The sequence below is a fragment of the Dama dama genome, chromosome 18, assembly GCF_033118175.1.
Source record: "Dama dama isolate Ldn47 chromosome 18, ASM3311817v1, whole genome shotgun sequence".
Lineage (NCBI taxonomy): Eukaryota > Metazoa > Chordata > Mammalia > Artiodactyla > Cervidae > Dama > Dama dama.
The window spans coordinates 23,295,416-23,313,066 of record NC_083698.1 but is presented as its reverse complement, the minus strand read 5'-3'; the positions used below and the strand labels follow the sequence as shown (position 1 = coordinate 23,313,066).

At 39.4% G+C, this 17,651-nt stretch overlaps 1 protein-coding gene across 4 annotated transcripts in view; it reads left to right on the top strand.

The window, feature by feature from the left end:
• Nucleotides 1-17,651, top strand: part of CRPPA (CDP-L-ribitol pyrophosphorylase A) — a 338,948-nt gene that overhangs the window by 191,367 nt on the left and 129,930 nt on the right. For 2 of the 4 annotated variants that reach the window (XR_009696636.1, XM_061165010.1), the window contains exon 9: nt 15,274-15,409. Coding sequence is in view for 3 of the 4 variants with exons in the window: in XM_061165010.1 (XP_061020993.1) it covers nt 15,274-15,409 (136 nt within the window). In the remaining variant the exon portion in view is untranslated. The remainder of the gene's footprint in view (nt 1-15,273; nt 15,410-17,651) is intronic. The other 2 variants (XM_061165011.1, XM_061165008.1) reach the window with 1 other exon arrangement.

Here is a 17,651-nt window from a genome sequence, read left to right as displayed (position 1 = left end):
CTTAAATTTTATTAAGATTTACAAATAAGTTGTTAGGCATTTGCTCTGAATTTCCATGATAGCTTAAAACTTAATTAGTTTCTATTCATCAGAATTGTGACTTGAATTTCATCGTGGCATTGATTTAAATTTATTCTGAAATGAAGTGATTCATTATTAAAAGCTTGTTCTTTTTTCTTTTTACAAGTACAATTTATTAAATTAAAGTAATTTTCATTAATAGAATTCATGTAGTTCATAAGTAGTTGAAGTGAGATGAAAGTTTTTCTGAAGTTTTGGGTTTTTTCTTTTTCCTAATCCGTAAGATAAACTCTCACTTTGATCTGTATCATATTGGCTAGTTTCATCCGTTATTAGATTTCCCTCATCTTTCTTTTGAAAAGTGATGTTTTGAAGATGTTGGACTTCATTCACACAATTTACTTTTCTGTACACATGTGTTGATAATTTTGTAGTATCTGTTGTGTGGATTCAAGGAACTTCTTTCTATCTACCAATTATTTCTAACTCAATTATTTGATAATTACCAGAACTTTCATTTTGACCAACCTTCCTTCTACTTTGGTGGCCATTAAGCAATGTGTTACTTTGATATATACTTGAGCTCCACAAATTAACTTTTTTCCTAGTCAAATAAACAAAGAATCTGTTTCCTCTCCTACCACAAATCCCGACTCTCTTCTCAGGCCTTCCTGTAAGCATGGACTCCGAAATGAAATAGAAGTGTTAAACGTGGTGTCCCGGAGCATTCCTGATGTTTTAAAGAATGTTGTACATGATATTAACTGTTGTCCTTTAGTTAATGTACCTGTCCTCAGAGACAAGTGAAAAGTCACAGTTGAAAATATAAAAAAGTAATTGGAGTTCACCGGGACCAGGGGTTTATTAAACGGTTTCTAAGACAAATATGAAGCATATGTAGAACTGAATGTAGACGACATGAGGCAAAGAGAAGCCTTTTCCAAACTCTTAAGTGCCAGAAACCTCGCCCACCCACAAAGCCATGAAGTTACCCACATGTTAAATGTTTAAGCAATTTACCATTTTATAGCAGTGAATTTGCCACCTTAAAAAAATAAAAGGTGAAATTACATTCTATTTTGGGTGGGGAATAGGAAGACAGCCTTATCTTTGTTATGTATACATGAAAAAGAACATTTAGAAATGGCATCCTCACTGGTTAATATTGTTCTTACTATAATTTAAATGTAGTAAGTAAGTGAATCGTTCAAGAAGAGACCAAAGAATATTTCCTTGGTGGAAGTTTAAGAACATTTGCAGAACTCAACCTAGATGAAATGTTCTGCTGTATTTCAGTGGAGACAAGCCTGTCCAAACTGTAAGTTTGTTTTATGAAGGCAAAACATTTATATTTCTCCAGTTGTCATGACCATTTTTAAACCTTCTACTGCGGTTGTAGAAATCTGCCCTATTTTTAAAATTAAAATTGATTGCATTGTACCAACTGAATGTTTTTCTGGACCTCATAAGTAGCTGGTGTATTTTAGAATTCAAAATTAGTAGCAGAGTGTTATGTATATACTTAAATTTTATGTTATTGGTATTAGGATGTATATCTGCTGGAGATTATCTTCTGGCTTTCATGATGCCATCAGGTTTTCTCATGTGGTGAAAGAGAATTTTGAGATGCATCCTGTTTCTTCATGCTCACATTTTGTCAACCTGAAAATCACTGTTGATGGTGACTGCAGCCATGAAATTAAAAGATGCCTGATTCTTGGAAGAAAAGCCATGCCAAAACTAGACAGAGTATTAAAAAGCAGAGACGTCACTTAGCCAACAAAGGTCTGTAGAGTCAAAGCTATGGTTTTTTCAGTAGTCATGTATGGATGTGAGAGTTGGACCATAAAGAAGGCTGTACACCAAAGAATTGATGCTTTTAAACTGTGGTGCTAGAGAAGATTCTTGAGAGTTCCTTGGACAGCAAGGAGATCAAACCAGTCAATCCTAAAGGAAATCAACCCTGAATATTCATTGGAAGGACTGATGCTGAAGCTCCAATACTTTGGCCACCTGATGTGAACAGCTGACTTATTGGAAAAGACTCTGATGCTGGGAAAGATTTCTGGCATGCAGAGAAGGGAGCAACAGAGAATGAGGTGGTTGGATGGCATCACCAGCTCCATGGACATGAGTTTCAGCAAACTCCGGGAGATGGTGAAGGACAGGGAGGCCTGGTTTGCTGCAGTTCATGGGGTCACAGAGTCAGACATGACTTAGCATCTGAACAACAATAAGGTCAATATTGTTATCTGATCCTTTAAAACTGACATATTTAGCACATAGTAAGTATTCAGGAAAGGAGCTGTGTTATTCTCCTATGTTTTACTACTTGATGTCTTAAAGTTGCCCTGTAATTTAAGTACATGGTTTGTTGTTGTTCAGTCCTAAGTCATGTCCAACTCGATGTGACCCCATGGACTGCAAAATGCCACGCTTCCCTGTCCTTCAGCGTCTCCTAAAGCTTGCTCAGATGCATGTCCACTGAGTTGGTCATGCTGTCTCACCCTTTTATCCTCCACTGCCTCTTCTCCTCCTGCCTTCAATCTTTCCCAGAATCAGGGTCTTTTCCAAAGAGTCTTCGAATCAAGTGGCCAAAGTATGGGCGCTTCATCATCAGTCTTTCCAATGAATATTCAGGCTTGATTTCCTTTAGGATTCACTTGTTTGATCTCCTTGCTATCCAAGGGACTCTCAAGAATCTTTCCAGTATCACAATTTGAAGGCATCAATTCTTCGACACTCAGCCTTCTTTATGGTCCATCTCTCATATCCATGACTACTGGAGAAGTCATAGCTTTGACTATATGGACCCTTGTCAGCAAAGTGATGTCTCTGTTTTCTAATACACTGTCTACGTTTGTCATAGTTTTCATTCCAAGGAGCAGGCATCTTTTAATTTCATGGCTGCAGTCACCATCCAGTGACTTTGGAGCCCAGGAAAATAAATCTGTTACTGCTTTTACTTTTTCCCCATCTATTTGACATGAAGTGATGGAACTGGATACCATGATCTTAGTTTTTTGAATGTTGAGTTTTAAGACAGCTTTTTCACCCTCATCAAGAGGCTCTTTAGTTCTTTTATACCTTCTGCCATTACAGTAGTATTATTTGCATAGCTGAGGTTATTGATATTTCTCCTGGAAATCTTGAATCCAGCTTGGGATTCATCCAGTCCAGTATTTTACATGATGTACTCTGCAAATAAGTTAAATAAGCAGGGTGACAATATACAGTCTTGATGTATGTTTTCTCAGTTTTGAACCAGTCCATTGTTCCATGTCCAGTTCTAGCTCTTGCTTCTTGACCTGCGTACAGGTTTCTCAGGAGGCAGGTAAGGTGGTCTGGTATTCTCATCTCTTGAAGAATTTTCCACAGTTGGTTGTGATCCACACAGTCAAAGGCTTTAATATAGTCAATGAAACAGAAGTAGATGTTTTTCTGGAATTCCCTTGCTTACTCTATGATCCAGTGAATGTTGGCAATTTGATTTCTGGTTCCTCTGCCTTTTCTAACTGAGCTTGTACATCTGGAAGTTTCCTTTTCATGTACTGTTGAAGCCTAACTTGAAGGATTTTGAGCATTACCTTGCTAGCATGCAAAATGAGAGCAATGGTAGTTTGAACATTCTTTGGCATTGCCCCTTCTTTGGCACTGAAATGAAAAGTGACCTTTTCCAGTCCTGTGGCCATGACTGAGTTTTCCAAATTTGTTGGCATATTGACTGCAGCATTTTAATAGTATCATCTTTTAGGATTTGAAATAGCTCAGCTGAAATTCTATCACCTCCTCTTGCTTTGTTGGTAGTAATGCCTCCTAAGGCTTACTTGACTTCATACTCCAGTATGTCTGGCTCTAGGTGGTTATCTGGGTCATTAAGACCTTTTTGTAGAATTCTTATGTGAATCTTGCCACCTCTTTTTAATCTCTTCTGCTTCTGTTAGGTCCTTGATATTTCTGTCCATTATTATCTCCATCCTTGCATGAAATGTTGCCTTGATAGCTCCACAGTTTTCTTGAAGAGATATCTAGACTTTTCCATTCTATTGTTTTCCTCTACTTCTTTGGACTTTTCTTTGAAGAAGGCCTTCTTATCTCTCCTTGCTATTTGCTGGAACTCTGCATTCAGTTGGGTATGTCTTCACCTTTCCCCCTTGCTTTTTCTTTCTCTTCTTTCATCAGCTATGTGTAATGCCTCCTCAGACAACCACTTTGACTTCTTGCATTTCTTTTTCTTTGGTATGGTTTTGGTCACTGACTCCTGTACAGTGTTCCGTAAACCTCTGTCCATAGTTCTTCAGGCACTCTGTCTACCAGATCTAATCCCTTGAATCTATTCGTCACCTCCACTGTATTTGGAGGGATTTGATTTAGGTCATATCTGAACGGCCTATGGTTTTCTACTTTCTTCAGTTTAAGCCTGAATTTTGTTGCAATAAGGAGCTCATAATCTGAGCCACAATCAGATCCAGATCTTGTTTTTGCTGACTGTATAGAACTTCTCCATATTCCACTGCAAAGAATATAATCAAATCTGATTTCAGTATTAACCATCTGGTGATGTCCATGTGTAGAATTTTCTCTTGTGTTGTTGAAAGAGGTGTTTGCTATGACCAGTATGTGCTCTTGACAAAACTTTCAGCCTTTGCCCTGCTTCATTTTGTATTCCAAGGCTAAACATGCCTGTTATTCCAGGTATCTCTTGGCTTCCTACTTTTGCACTCCAATCCCCTATCATGAAAGTACATCTTTGTTTGTTGTTAGTTCTAGCAGATCTTCGAGGTCTTCACAGAACTATTCAGCTTCAACTTCTGCATTAGTGTTTGGGGCATAGACTTTGATTACTGGATATTGAATGATTTGCCTTGGAAAAAAAATGGGGATCATACTTTCTCTTTTAGATTGTACCCAATTACTGCATTTTGGACTCTTGTTGACTATGAGGACTATTTCATCTCTTCTAAGGGATTCTTTCCCACAGTAGTAGATATAATGGTCACCTGAATTAAATTTGCCCATTCTCATCAATTTTAGTTCACTGATTCCTAACATGTGGATGTTCACTCTTGCCATCTCCCGCTTGACCATGTGCAGTTTACCTTGATTCATGGACCTAACATGCCAGGTTCCTGTGCAATACTGTTCTTTACAGCGTTGGATTACCACCAGACACCTAAACAACCGAGCATCGTTTCCGCTTTGGTCCAGTGGCTTCATCCTTTCTGGAGCTATTAGTAATTACCTTCCGCTCTTCCCCATTAGCATCTTGAACACCTTCTGACCTTGGGGGGCTCATCTTCCAGTGTCGTGTCTTTTTGTCTTATCATATCATACTGTTCATGGGGTTCTTGTGGCAAAAATATTCGAGTGGTTTGCCATTCCCTCCTCCAGTGGACCGTGTTTTGTCAGAACTCTTCACTGTGACTCATCCATCTTGGGTGATGCTGCATTGCATGGCTTATTGCTTCATTGAGTTATGCAAGCCCCTTTGCCAGGACAAGGCTGAGATCCATGAAGGGAATAACCTCTATAAACATAAACCTCTACTAAAATGAGTTAGGAGACGAGAAGAGGGAGCTCTCATGGCCTGAGATTTATAGCAGAGGCCAACAGGGAGGAGAAACACTCCTTTCCTGACCCGACTCGGTGAATGGAAAGCCAAGAACTCTTCTCCCAGAAGAGGAGGCCCTCCAACTTCCTTTTCCCTCAATAGAAGCCTTCTCCTTTTCCTGTGTGGGAACTTAAATGTGGCTCACCGTGTTTACAGACCCCCAACTCACAGTTCTCTTCTGATCCCAAGTGAAATAACCCGTCATTGTTGTTGTTTAGTCGCTAGGTTGTTTCTGACCTTTTGGTGACCCCATGGGCTGTAGTCCACCAGGCTCCTCTGTGGGATTTCCCAGGCCACCATCTTTATTTTAGGTTAACAGTGGGATCCATAGGCAGTTTGTCAGCATATAGTTTGCCCAGAGCTCACTTCTCATGTACTTTTTCCTTAATTTCATGGAATCTCTGGTGAACAGCTTAGGCCTACTGATTTATTTAAGTGTTGTTAACAGTTTTTGTTTTCAAGGAGCTAGGGTATGTTGAATCTTACAGACCAATGGCTGGGGTTGAAAGTCCTCCATTCGTAGTTTAGAATCTCATGACTTGATGAGGACTTTTAAAAATCATTGTACATGTACCATAGCCTTCACTTCAACCTAGAGGTTTTCTGCTACAACACCTATTTCTGTAAGAAAAATTAGCTTTTATCTAATCAGTAAATAAGGGAGTTTGGTTCATTTAATGTGAAGTGGTACCAGCTCGTGTGCAACTTCTCTTAGATAAAGACAGCCACAAGAAGTGGAACAGAATAACCTTGGAAGGAAAATACCCTCAACCTATCTTCTGCAGAAACATTTTGACATTAAAAAATTTTTCTCTGATACGTTAGCTTCTGAGAGCTGTGCACTCAAATATTCCTCCATGTTTATGGATTTGGATATTGTTTTCTCACAGTCCAGTCATTTTTTTGCTTTGTGTATTAAAGTCTATTTTCTTAGTAATAAAGTTATGATTATTATGTTTTGCTTTTTATTATGTGCTGTTTTTCTTTATCTGTATCAATGTTTTTTTGATCTTAAAACCTGTGATATCATGTTATATTGATACAACCTTCATTTTTGGTAGCATTTGCATGGTGTGCCTTTTTCATACCAGTACATACATAAATGTCCAATGAAAACTATCTTAACTGTAAAATACATACTTTCAGGATAGTTTTCATTAGACATTTATATTTTAACCAGCCTAGAGTTAAAAACCCAATCTGATAAATCTCTCACTTAAGAAATAGTTGAAAGTATTACATTTATCTTTTATTATTTTTATATTTGGGATTCTTTCTACAAGCTTATTTTTTTGACTGTTGATGTTGGCCAGTCATTTTGTTTGCTACTTGACTTTGCTCCTATGCTTTGCTGCATTGATACAGATAATCCTTTAGTCACTCTGAAAGTTGAGAAACTATAAAATTGTATATAGCTTTAATTAAATAGCATTACTTTTTAATATACATAATTAGCTATAAGTTAACCAAATGTATGGTCTCTACTTTCTGTCCTCAAAAAAAAAAAAAAAAAAGCAGACTCAGCACACTTTATCTATTGAATGTTCTCATTACAGTATAATATAGTCTTGTCTAGAGTTTATTTTTTATATCTTTTTCATTGTTGGAGTTATAATTTCCTTAAAAAATTTTTTTTTAATTACTTATTTCTTTTTGGCCGTGCTGGTCCTCGTTGCTGCCCCAGCTTTCTCTCTTTGAGGGGGTGGGGCTCCTCTTCGTGTGCGGTGTGTGGGCTTCACATTGCAGTGGGCTCTCGTTGCTGAGCGCGAGGTCTAGGGCATGAGAGCTTCCGCAGTTGCGGCACATGGGCTCAGCCGTCGAGGCTTGTGGTCCCTGGAGCTCGGGCTCCGTAGTTATGGCACAGCGGCTGAGCCGTTCTGCAGCATGTGGAATCTTACCGCAGCAGGGATCAAACCTGTGGCCCTTGCATTGGTGGGCAGATTCTTAACCACTGGACTACCAGGGAAGTCCTATCATTTGCTTTTATAATTAATAATTAATATAATTAACTGGTATTTTATAAATTAATTTTAGACTGTCTTTTAGGACACTATCTTAGGAAAATTAAAAATGAGCACCGGCTCCCAGCTCTGACTTCCCATCGAGGTTCCCCAGGTCCTGGCAGCTTGTGTTTCCTCCTGGGCCAACTCTAATGGCAGTTTCCTGATGCGGACATCCAGTCCCAGTTGTATCATAAGTCATCATTTCTTCTCTAATTAATGTGTTGCCAGCATTTCCATTCTTTCCTTTCCATGCATTTTACGTTTCTATGCAAGCTATAATTACCAATTTTAATGCTCTTGTCTTTTCTGCTCCTTGTGCTATTTTTACACAAACTCTCTCCCCACCACCCAGTTTTCTTACATTAGTGTGAGATTTTTCTGAACTCAGAATTTGCCAGGACTTGAATTAAACAAGAAATGGGTGTGTGTGGGGCTACCAATCTAGGCTGGCAGTAGGGTTGCCCAGGTTGTGTACTACAAAATTCTAGGGCATTCCATTCACTTGAAGTGTGTTGGGCTTGGTGGCCTCTGGCATTTCATGGTATCTGACTAGTGCAGATAATTGCACAGTTGAAAGAGTTAAATAGTCCTGTGAGGCTTTTAAGTTTCAATGGCAGTGTTGTTTGCTAGTCCAGCTAGTAGGGGGCTGTATAGTGATCTGGCCTTATGGGCTCCGGAGAGACTGTCACCCTCCTGGCCTCAGATCCATACCATGACTGCAGTTTCCAAAACTGCCTCAATTTGAGGGAATTAGCCTGCTTTCTGTAGCAAGCACACAGCAATTTTAGGCTCAGCTAAATGTATAAAACTCATGAGACTAGAAGCCGTATAGCTCTAGTCAAACAACATAGCTCTAGTTTTATCAACTTTGTGAGAGATTTCAGGGTAGGGGAAAAGACAGGACAGAGGTGGGCATGGCCTGGATCAGCCCTGAATGTTCGTTGGAAGGATTGATGCTGAAGCTCCAATACTTTAGCCGCCTGATGTGAAAATACCCTGATGTTGGGAAGGATTGAGGGCAGGAGGAGAAGGGGGTGACAGAAGATGAGATGGTTGGATGGCATCACCGATTCAATGGATGTGAACTTGGTTAAACCCCAGGAGATGGTGACGGACAGAGAGGCCTGGTGTGCTGCGGTCCACGGGGTCACTAAGAGTTAGACGTGACTTGGCAACTGAACAACAGCAACAACCACAAAGCTACAAACAGGGACTGACATCTTCTGCAGTTGCTGACAGTCATTAGCTTCCAGGTCCTAGCTAGGGGGTGCCTGGCTGCAAGCTACTTGGAAGCAGAATCTCCTGTTGTTAGCTCGTTCACAATTCTTCCAGCCTGTGTGTGGTTCATTAGTCAGGAGTTCCCGTAAGTATTGTTGCTTGGGAAAAAACCTGAAGTTTTACTTTCATAAGTCTTAAAGGACACAGAGCTTAGGGGAAGGTGAGCCCAGGATTTCAGGTTTGCATTGTCTTTTCTTCAGTTACTCAGCAGACAGAAACACTTGAAACTTTCTCTTTCTGCTTTCCTTCTTCCAAACACTTTAAAAAAATTTATTTTTAATTGAAGGATAATTGCTTTACAGTGCTGTGTTGGTTTCCGCTCTACAACAATGTGAACCAGCTATAGATGTGCATATGTCCTCTCCCTCTTGAGCCTCCCCGCTGCCTCCCCCATCCCACACCTCTAGATTGTCACGGTGTGCCAGGCTGGGATCCTTGTGTCATGTAGCAGCTTCCTACTAGCTATCTGTTTTATACATGGTACTATATATATGTCAGTGCTACCCTGTCATTCACCCCACCCTGTCCTTTCCCCACTGTGTCCACAAGTCTGTTCTCTACATCTGCATCTCTATTCGTGCCATGCAGATAGGCTCATCTATGTCATTTTTCTAGATTCCATATATATATGCATTATACAATATTTATTTTTCTCTTCCTGACTTACTTCACTCTGTATGACAGACTCTAGGATCATCTACCTCAATACAACTGACTCAATTCTGTTCCTTTTTATAGCTGAGTAATATTCCATTGTGTATATGTACCAAACATTTTTTTTGTACCAAACATTTACAATTTTATTTTATTTTGCTTTTATTCTTTGTTCTTTTAGTTTCTTTATGAATCAAGCATTTTTAAGGAAAAAGTCTTTATTGTAACCTTAGATTTCAAGAGGAAGCAGCTAAATATTTTCAGCTGGCGATACATAATGCTTCTCTGTTGGCTCGGTGGTAAAGAATGTTGCTTGTCAAGGCAGGAGATGCCAGTTTGATCCCTGAGTCAGGAAGATCCCCTGGAGAAGGAAATGGCAACCCACTCCAGTATTCTTGCCTGGGAAACTCCATGGACAGGCAAGCCTGGCAGGCTGCAGTCCGTAGGGTCGCCAGATAGTCAGACATGCCTTAGCAACTAAAAAACAACAATAAATAGTTAATGAAAAGTTCCAAGAAAGTTACTGACTGTCTATTAAATTAATATACATTGCTCATTGTCTCATAATTATCTTTAAAAATGGAATAAAAGTAATTTTCCCTGGAAAAGCAAAATGTAATATAATGGGTGAAAAAACTCATTCCTTTGTTTTATAGAAAGAACATAATAAGGTGTTTCTTTGTCTGTTTTTCAAAGAGAACATTTCCATATGAGTGAACAGAGAGGAAGGGACTGTCAGACTTTATTTTTTGGCCTCCAAAGTCACTGCAGATGGTGATTGCAGCCATGAAATTAAAAGACGCTTACTCCTTGGAAGGAAAGTTATGACCAACCTAGATAGCATATTAAAAAGCAGAGACATTACTTTGCCAACAGAGGTCCGTCTGATCAAGGCTATGGTTTTTCCAGTGGTCATGTATGGATGTGAGAGTTGGACTGGGAAGAAAGCTGGGCGCCGAAAAATTGATGCTCTTGAACTATGGTGTTGGAGAAGACTCTCGAGAGTCCCTTGGACTGCAAAGCGATCCAGCCAGTCCGTCCTAAAGGAGATCAGTCCTGGGTGTTCATTGGAAGGACTGATGTTGAAGCTGAAACTCCAATACTTTGGCTACCTCATGCGAAGGTGGAAAAGACCCTCATTGGAAAAGACCCTGATGCTGGGAGGGATTGGGGGCAGGAGGAGAAGGGGATGACAGAGAATGAGATGGCTGGATGGCATCACCCACTCAATGGACATGAGTCTGAGTAAACTCTGGGAGTTTGTGATGGACAGGGAGGCCTGGCGTGCTGCGATTCATGGGGTTGCAAAGAGTCGGACACGACTGAGCGACTGAACTGACTGACTGACTGGTATAAAGGATTAGTATTAGTATACAAGGTGGAGCCTGTTTTAAAATGCTTGTAGTTAATAAACACACATCAGTTCAGTTCAGTCGTTCACACGTAAATTGAACAAATAATTCTTGAGTTGATGTTGCAAAGGAATACATATATTTCTTTATGCTCATTGTATATGTGCATTTGTATTTTAAATAGCTTAATTTGAAGCTATTGTGATTTTGGTTTTTATGTCCCATGAAAGATAGTACTGTATCACCTCAATACTTTGATGAAAAGAGCACAAATCACCCGAGACCTTAAATTTAAATGAAAAATAACGCTTAAAAAGTAGTTACTTAAACAATTTCAAGAAAAAACACTAACACAGCTAAAAGAATTCTATATAAAATTCTTCTGGATTTACTTTTAAGAAGTAGATGCTTATTTGTTAAATTCCAATTATTACTTTGAAAGGGATTCTTCTAAAACCTTTATGTTCTTGGATAAGTAGTCCCTTGAATTTTATTAATATTGATAATTTCTTATGAATTCATTTATTTCTATCTTGCCTAGTTTCAAATTACAAATTATGAAGAAAGTTGAATGACTTGATGTAACCATAGTCTTTATGCATTGACTCTGGCACAAATAGAAATAGCATTTTATATTTGTCAGTGAGTGTTTACTATTTCTGTGTTTATAAAGAAAGATTCATCTTATTAAGTATTTATCACTGGAAACAATTAACTAGAAGTTAATATAAATTGATAAAAATAATTGCTATATTTTAATGTATGTTTTTTAATTTTATTTATTTTTTATTGAAGGATAATTGCTTTACAGAGTTTTGTTGTTTTGTGTCAAACCTCAGCATGAATCAGCCATAGGTATACACATGTCCCCTCCCTTTAGAGCTTCGCTCCCATCTCCCTCCCGACCCCACCCCTCTAGGTTGGTACAGAGTCCCATTTGAGCTTCCTCAGCCACACAGCAAATTCCTGTTGGCTATCTATTTTACATATGGTGATGTAAGTTTCCATGTTACAATTTCCATACATCTCACCCTCTCCTCTTGTCTCCCCATGTCCACAAGTCTATTCTCTCTGTCTGTTTCTCCATTGCTGCCCTGTAAGTAAATTCTTAAGTACCATTTTTCTAGATTCTGTATATATGCTTTAGAATACAATATTTATCTTTCTCTTTCTGACTTACTTCACTCTGTATAATAGGTTCTAGATTCATCCACCTCATTAGAACTGACTTAAAGGCATTCCTTTTATGGATGAGTAATATTCCATTGTGTATATATACCACAACTTCTTTATCCATTCTTCTGTCGATGGACATCTAGGTTGCTTCCATGTTCTAGCTATTGTAAATAGTGGTGCAGTGAACAGTGGGATACATGTGTATTTTTCAATTTTGGTTTCCTCAGGGTGTATGCCTAGGCGTGGGAATGCTGGGTTGTATGGTGGTTTTATTCCTAGGTTTTTAAGGAATCTCCATACCATCTTCTACAGTGGCTGTATCAATTTACATTCCCGCCAACAGTGTAAGAGTGTCCCCTTTTCTCGACACCCTCTACAGCATTTATTGTTTGTAGATTTTTTGATGATGGCCATTCTGACAGGTGTGAGGTGATATCTCATTGCAGTTTTGATTTGCATTTCTCTAATAATGAGCGATGTTGAGCACCTTTTCATGTGTTTGTTAGCCATCTGTATGTCTTTTTTGGAGAAATGTCTGTTTAGGTCTTCTTCCCACTTTTTGATTGGGTTTGTTTGTTTTTCTGGTATTGCGTTGTATGAGCTGCTTGTATATTTTGGAAATTAGTCCTTTGTCAGCTGTTTTATTTGCCATTATTTTCTCCCATTCTGAGGGTTGTCTTTTCACAGGAAGGAAGAAGAAAGAAAAAAAGAAAAAGAAAAAAGAAAACTCCACAGAACTGCAGAAGCCCAATGTAGTGGCAGAGATTTATAACAACAATAAAAAGTAGCTGAATATACACATATATATATACACCCATAAGCAAAATCAAAACAGTCCAACAAAAGTAAAGTACAGTAGATTGACCTGGCAAACAAAGGATACCAAAAATTCTATCTACCAGTTAAGAACAAAACTAACTAAAGCACAAACTGGAAAACAAAACTAAAGCAAGTTTCCAATTGGGAAATAAAACAATGAAAATAAAACTAACAAATATGTTGAGAGGAAAGGAAGGAAAGAAAAGAAAGAAAGACTAGATATGCAAAGTTAAATAGAGGTAGATAAAGAATATTTATATACATTAAAGGTTAACTACAAGGCGAAAAGAACAGTAAGAAAAGCAAACAAAGGAATAAATGTAGAAAAAATGATAGGTTTAAAAAATTAAGAATTAAAATGAAAAAATAACAAAACTCCACAGAACTGCAAAAGCCCAACATAGAGGCAGAGATTTATAACAACAGTAAAAAAATGTGACTGAGGGGGAAAAAAAGCTCAAAAACTTAATTAGATTTCATAGTGCCAATAAAGTCGACAACAACAACAGATGGTGGGGAGGAAGGAAAGAGAAAGAAAAAAGAATCTGAAAGAATATACAAAACAAATCAAAACATAAGAATAACAAATGTTTTTCTTGAGTCACTGCTGTCAGAGTCCTTTCACTTGCTGGAAGTCACAGTCCACCTCACCTCCCTAGGATGCCCTTCAATTGGTACTGATCTCTAGACCTGCTGTGGGGACAGCTCAGATTCTAATATGGTCCCACTACTGTGTGTGCTTTCCTCCAATGTCCACAGCTATTAGAACTAGTGAGTTTTATTTTGTGAGCACTCTCAATGTCCTCTTATGTATTCCATAGACACAGAGTCTGCCTAGTTGATCGTGTTGATTTAATCTGCAGCTCATACCACTGGTGGGAAGGTTTTGGGTCTTCTTCCTTAGCCACAGTGCCCCTGGGTTTCAACTGTGGTTTTATTTCCACCTCTGCATGTGGGTCGTCCACTGGGGTTTGCTCCTGAGGCCGCCCTGGAGGACTTGGGTTTGCCCCAGTGAGGGCCAGGTGGAGGTGGTGCAGCTGCTGGGGTCGCAGGGATTCTGGCAGCACCAGGTACTCAGAGGAGTTGGCGGCTAGGGCAGCAGGAAATATGTTCTAGAAGGTTATGGCAAGCAGTATTTGCCAGTACGCTCCAGTATTCTCTCCTGGAGAACCCCCTGACAGAGAAGCCTGGCAGGCCACAGTCTATAGGTTCACAAAGAGTTGGACATGACTGAAGCGACCCTGTCTGCATAGACGCAAGATTTTCTTTTTTGCCTGTGGCAGCTCTGCCCCAGTGAGCATTGAGCATGAAGGTGGTGCAGCGGCTTGGCTTGCGGGGACCCCGGCAGCACAAAGTCTGCAGGGACACGGGCTGCCTCTGCTGCAGGAGTTAAGGCTGGCTGTCAGAAGGGCTCCTTGGCCAGTCTTTCTCCATAGCCCCGCCCGTTCACGCATTTAGAGGGCTCCCTTGCCTGGGGCCCTTCTCTGTTGTTTGGCACATCAGGCACATAGAGGGGGGCCCCCCTGGCTGGGGTCCCATTCTGTAGATCAGCACGTCAGTCACTTAAAGCAGCAGCCTGGGTGGGGTCCTGCTCTGGTTCAGTGCACCAGGTATTTGATGCTCCGGCCTCTCTATTGTTCAGCTGCCAGTGCTGGCGTGTGGGGAGAGAGAGGGCATGGTGATGGCTCCACCTGCTTTACGTGACTCAACAGTATTGCCTTGCTTTCATGACTGCCCAGCTTTCCTCCACAGGCATTTCCCGCCACAGTCTCCTCCCTCACATCCTCTCGATCCACCTCTCCAAAGTCAACAGCAGCCCTCTCCCTGGGATTGCTCCACAATCCCTAAACTCCAGCTCCTGGCTGTGGCGCCTTCCAGGGGACCTGTGTCTCTGTCCAGGGTTATATAAGGCTGCAGCAAGGACTGTCTGATTCTCATTCCATTTAGGCTGCCATGGATCAGCTTCTTCACTTCCAGCCTTAAATGTTTCTCCTCTGACTCAGACAGTTGCCCTGGTGTGGGGATTGGACCCCTGCTTTAGTTCCCTCACCTGCTGAGGGCATGTCCAGTCCTACTAACACTCCTGTTTTTCCCCATAGTTCCTTCATCCTACCGAGTTTTACGTGTATTCTTTTCCACTGGTATTGTCCTCCTGTTTGCTCTCAGCTGATGTTCTGCTGATGCAATTCTGAGTCTGAAGGTGTATTCCTGATGTATCCGTGGAGAGAGATGTGCTCCACGTCCACCTACTCCTCTGCCATCTTGTTCTCTCTGTGTGTGTTTTGAGCTTTTTTAAGATCATGTTAATCAAGGAAAAGTGAATGGTATTCTAATTGTTACCTTTTATATTATTTTGCAGGTGTATTTTCTTGATTATGAATCAGTACCATTTGGTCAGAAAATGGAAAAGGTAATGCAGATTAGAGAGTTTGCCAAGGAAGCGAAAAAAAGAAATATTTTACTATTTGGCCTTCTCATATATTTCCCACAGGTAGGTAAAAATGTTGGTAAGATTGTATGTTCTGTAGACTACAGTTTTTTTTAGTGGGAACCTTATTTTGTTAAAAGCAAAGAAATATTAATGAAATTTTGGGCTGGAAAATTATTTATCTATTCATGTTCTGAAGCAGTTGGAAACTCTTGTTTCTAAGGAAAAATTAAAAATCAAAACGAGTGTTTTGATTGGGGGGGAAAAGATGAAAATTGGCAAATATCTCATACGGAGTAGCCCATATAGAATTGCCAGATATGGAAACAAAAAAAATAGAATCCCCAGTTATTTGAGTTTTATATAAATATTAATTTTGAGTACATCCCAGTTTTGGAGTTTGAAATTTGAATTTCATATTTAACTGGACTTTTGTGTTTAACTGGCAACCCTAAGGTCATGACTTTTAGCCGTTTGTATAATTTATTTATTTCTTTGATGCTGTGCTAAAGATGTTGGTAATCAAGATTTTAATCACTTGAAAGCGGTGGCTGGCATACAGATTGCATGAGGGCATGGTATTTTACTAAAGAAAAACTCTTATTGTCACTGTCTTTTAATAGACAGTTACTTAAGCTGAAGGCAGAATGAATCAATGTTAGAGATTCTTTGTGCAGAGAAATGCTATTTAAATCAAATTGTTTCGAGAATCTGTTAGAGATAATGGATTTGCCCTTTGTCGTGCATAGACACCTTTTATGGAACTAGCAGAATGCTTTATGGTGTGTTAGAGGTGTACCACACAGAACTCAGGGAAGTTAAAATAGTCGACAGCTTTTTTCTTTTTTTTTAATGGTCTGGAATAAAAGTGATTGGGTACTGACTGTCCAGGGAATGAGAGGTATTTAAAGTTATATGGTTGATGACTAACATATATTGTTTATGAAATATTTAAGGTGCCTTTTTTAGCCTGAAGGTAACATTTCTTTTGAAACAAATGGATTTCAGTTAAGTGTAGGGGTCATCTTTTAGCCAATCTCTTGTTTTTCTTTAACTTTGAAGTGGTTTTCCTCTGTTTTCAACCTAGACAGGCATGACCTTCAGTTGGTCACAAGGACATGGCAAAGTTTAGTTCACTTAGGATCGTGGAATTGTAAAATGTTTGTCCTGTAGGGTTCCTGAAGTCAGCACAACCAAGGCCTGAAGAGCTACATGTACTTGTACAAGGTTATAAAACTGGCAGAGTAAGAATAAGAACTCGGGTCTGTGTCTTCCTTCAGGAATGTTTCCTCTTCAATGTATTGTCTTTGGTTATACTCTGGATTGGCATGGTGGGAAAAATAAGTCGGTTCTTTGTCTTGTGCCATGCGAGGGTGTCATGGAGGCTCATGACTAATGCTGTGCTTTGCAGATATAAAATAGAGATGACTCAGAAACCGTATAAGCAGAGCATGGTGGAGCACACAGTTCTGGAACTCTCTGTCCTATGACTTGGACTAAGCACAAAGGGTCTGTAGCCGGCATTCCAGGGGAGGGCCTGGTTGCCAGATGAAATAGAACATTAAATTTCAGACAAAAATTATATTTTAGCATAAGTATGTCCCAAATATTACATGGGATATATTTGCACAAAATTTTTTGTTGTTATTCTGAATTTCAAGTATAATTGGACATCTTCTGTTTTTATGTGCTAAACCTGGTGACACTTGTAGAGTGTTTACATAAAAATTACTCATTTTCCCACATGTGACATGTCTATACTTTTATGAACTAGAATCCAGTGAGTATCTATGTACTTGATTGGAAAAATGGCCTTGTTGAAAAGGAGGAGCCTTTGCAGCCCTCTGCTTGGTATCTGACTGCTCTTTCAAGCAAACTTGGATCTCCTAAGCCAGCTGTCTGCTAAGTTACCAAAAGTAACCTAGAAAAAGATGGTCCTGCAGTGGCTCCAAGATCTATCTCTCGTTACTTTAGTATGCAAAGATAGCTTACTTTAGCATTGCTTGTCTCTTCTTGACAATATAATAATGAAACGTAAAAATGTTTACAAGGTAGGATTTACTTTTATCCTTAAATACAGAAATGTGAATTGACTCTTACCTCCCCAACACATTTTCTAGTGCATAATTCCACCTTAAGGATCATTTCCAAAAGCTCCTGGGATATTTTGTTGGATATGCCATTTGAAAAAGAGCTGTGCTTAAAAAAACTGGGGAAGTGGCAGTGAATAGAGTTGAATAGACTCCTTTAATTAGGGCTTCTTATGAACCTTTAGTATACTAATTTATCATTTCATAACTCCAAACTAG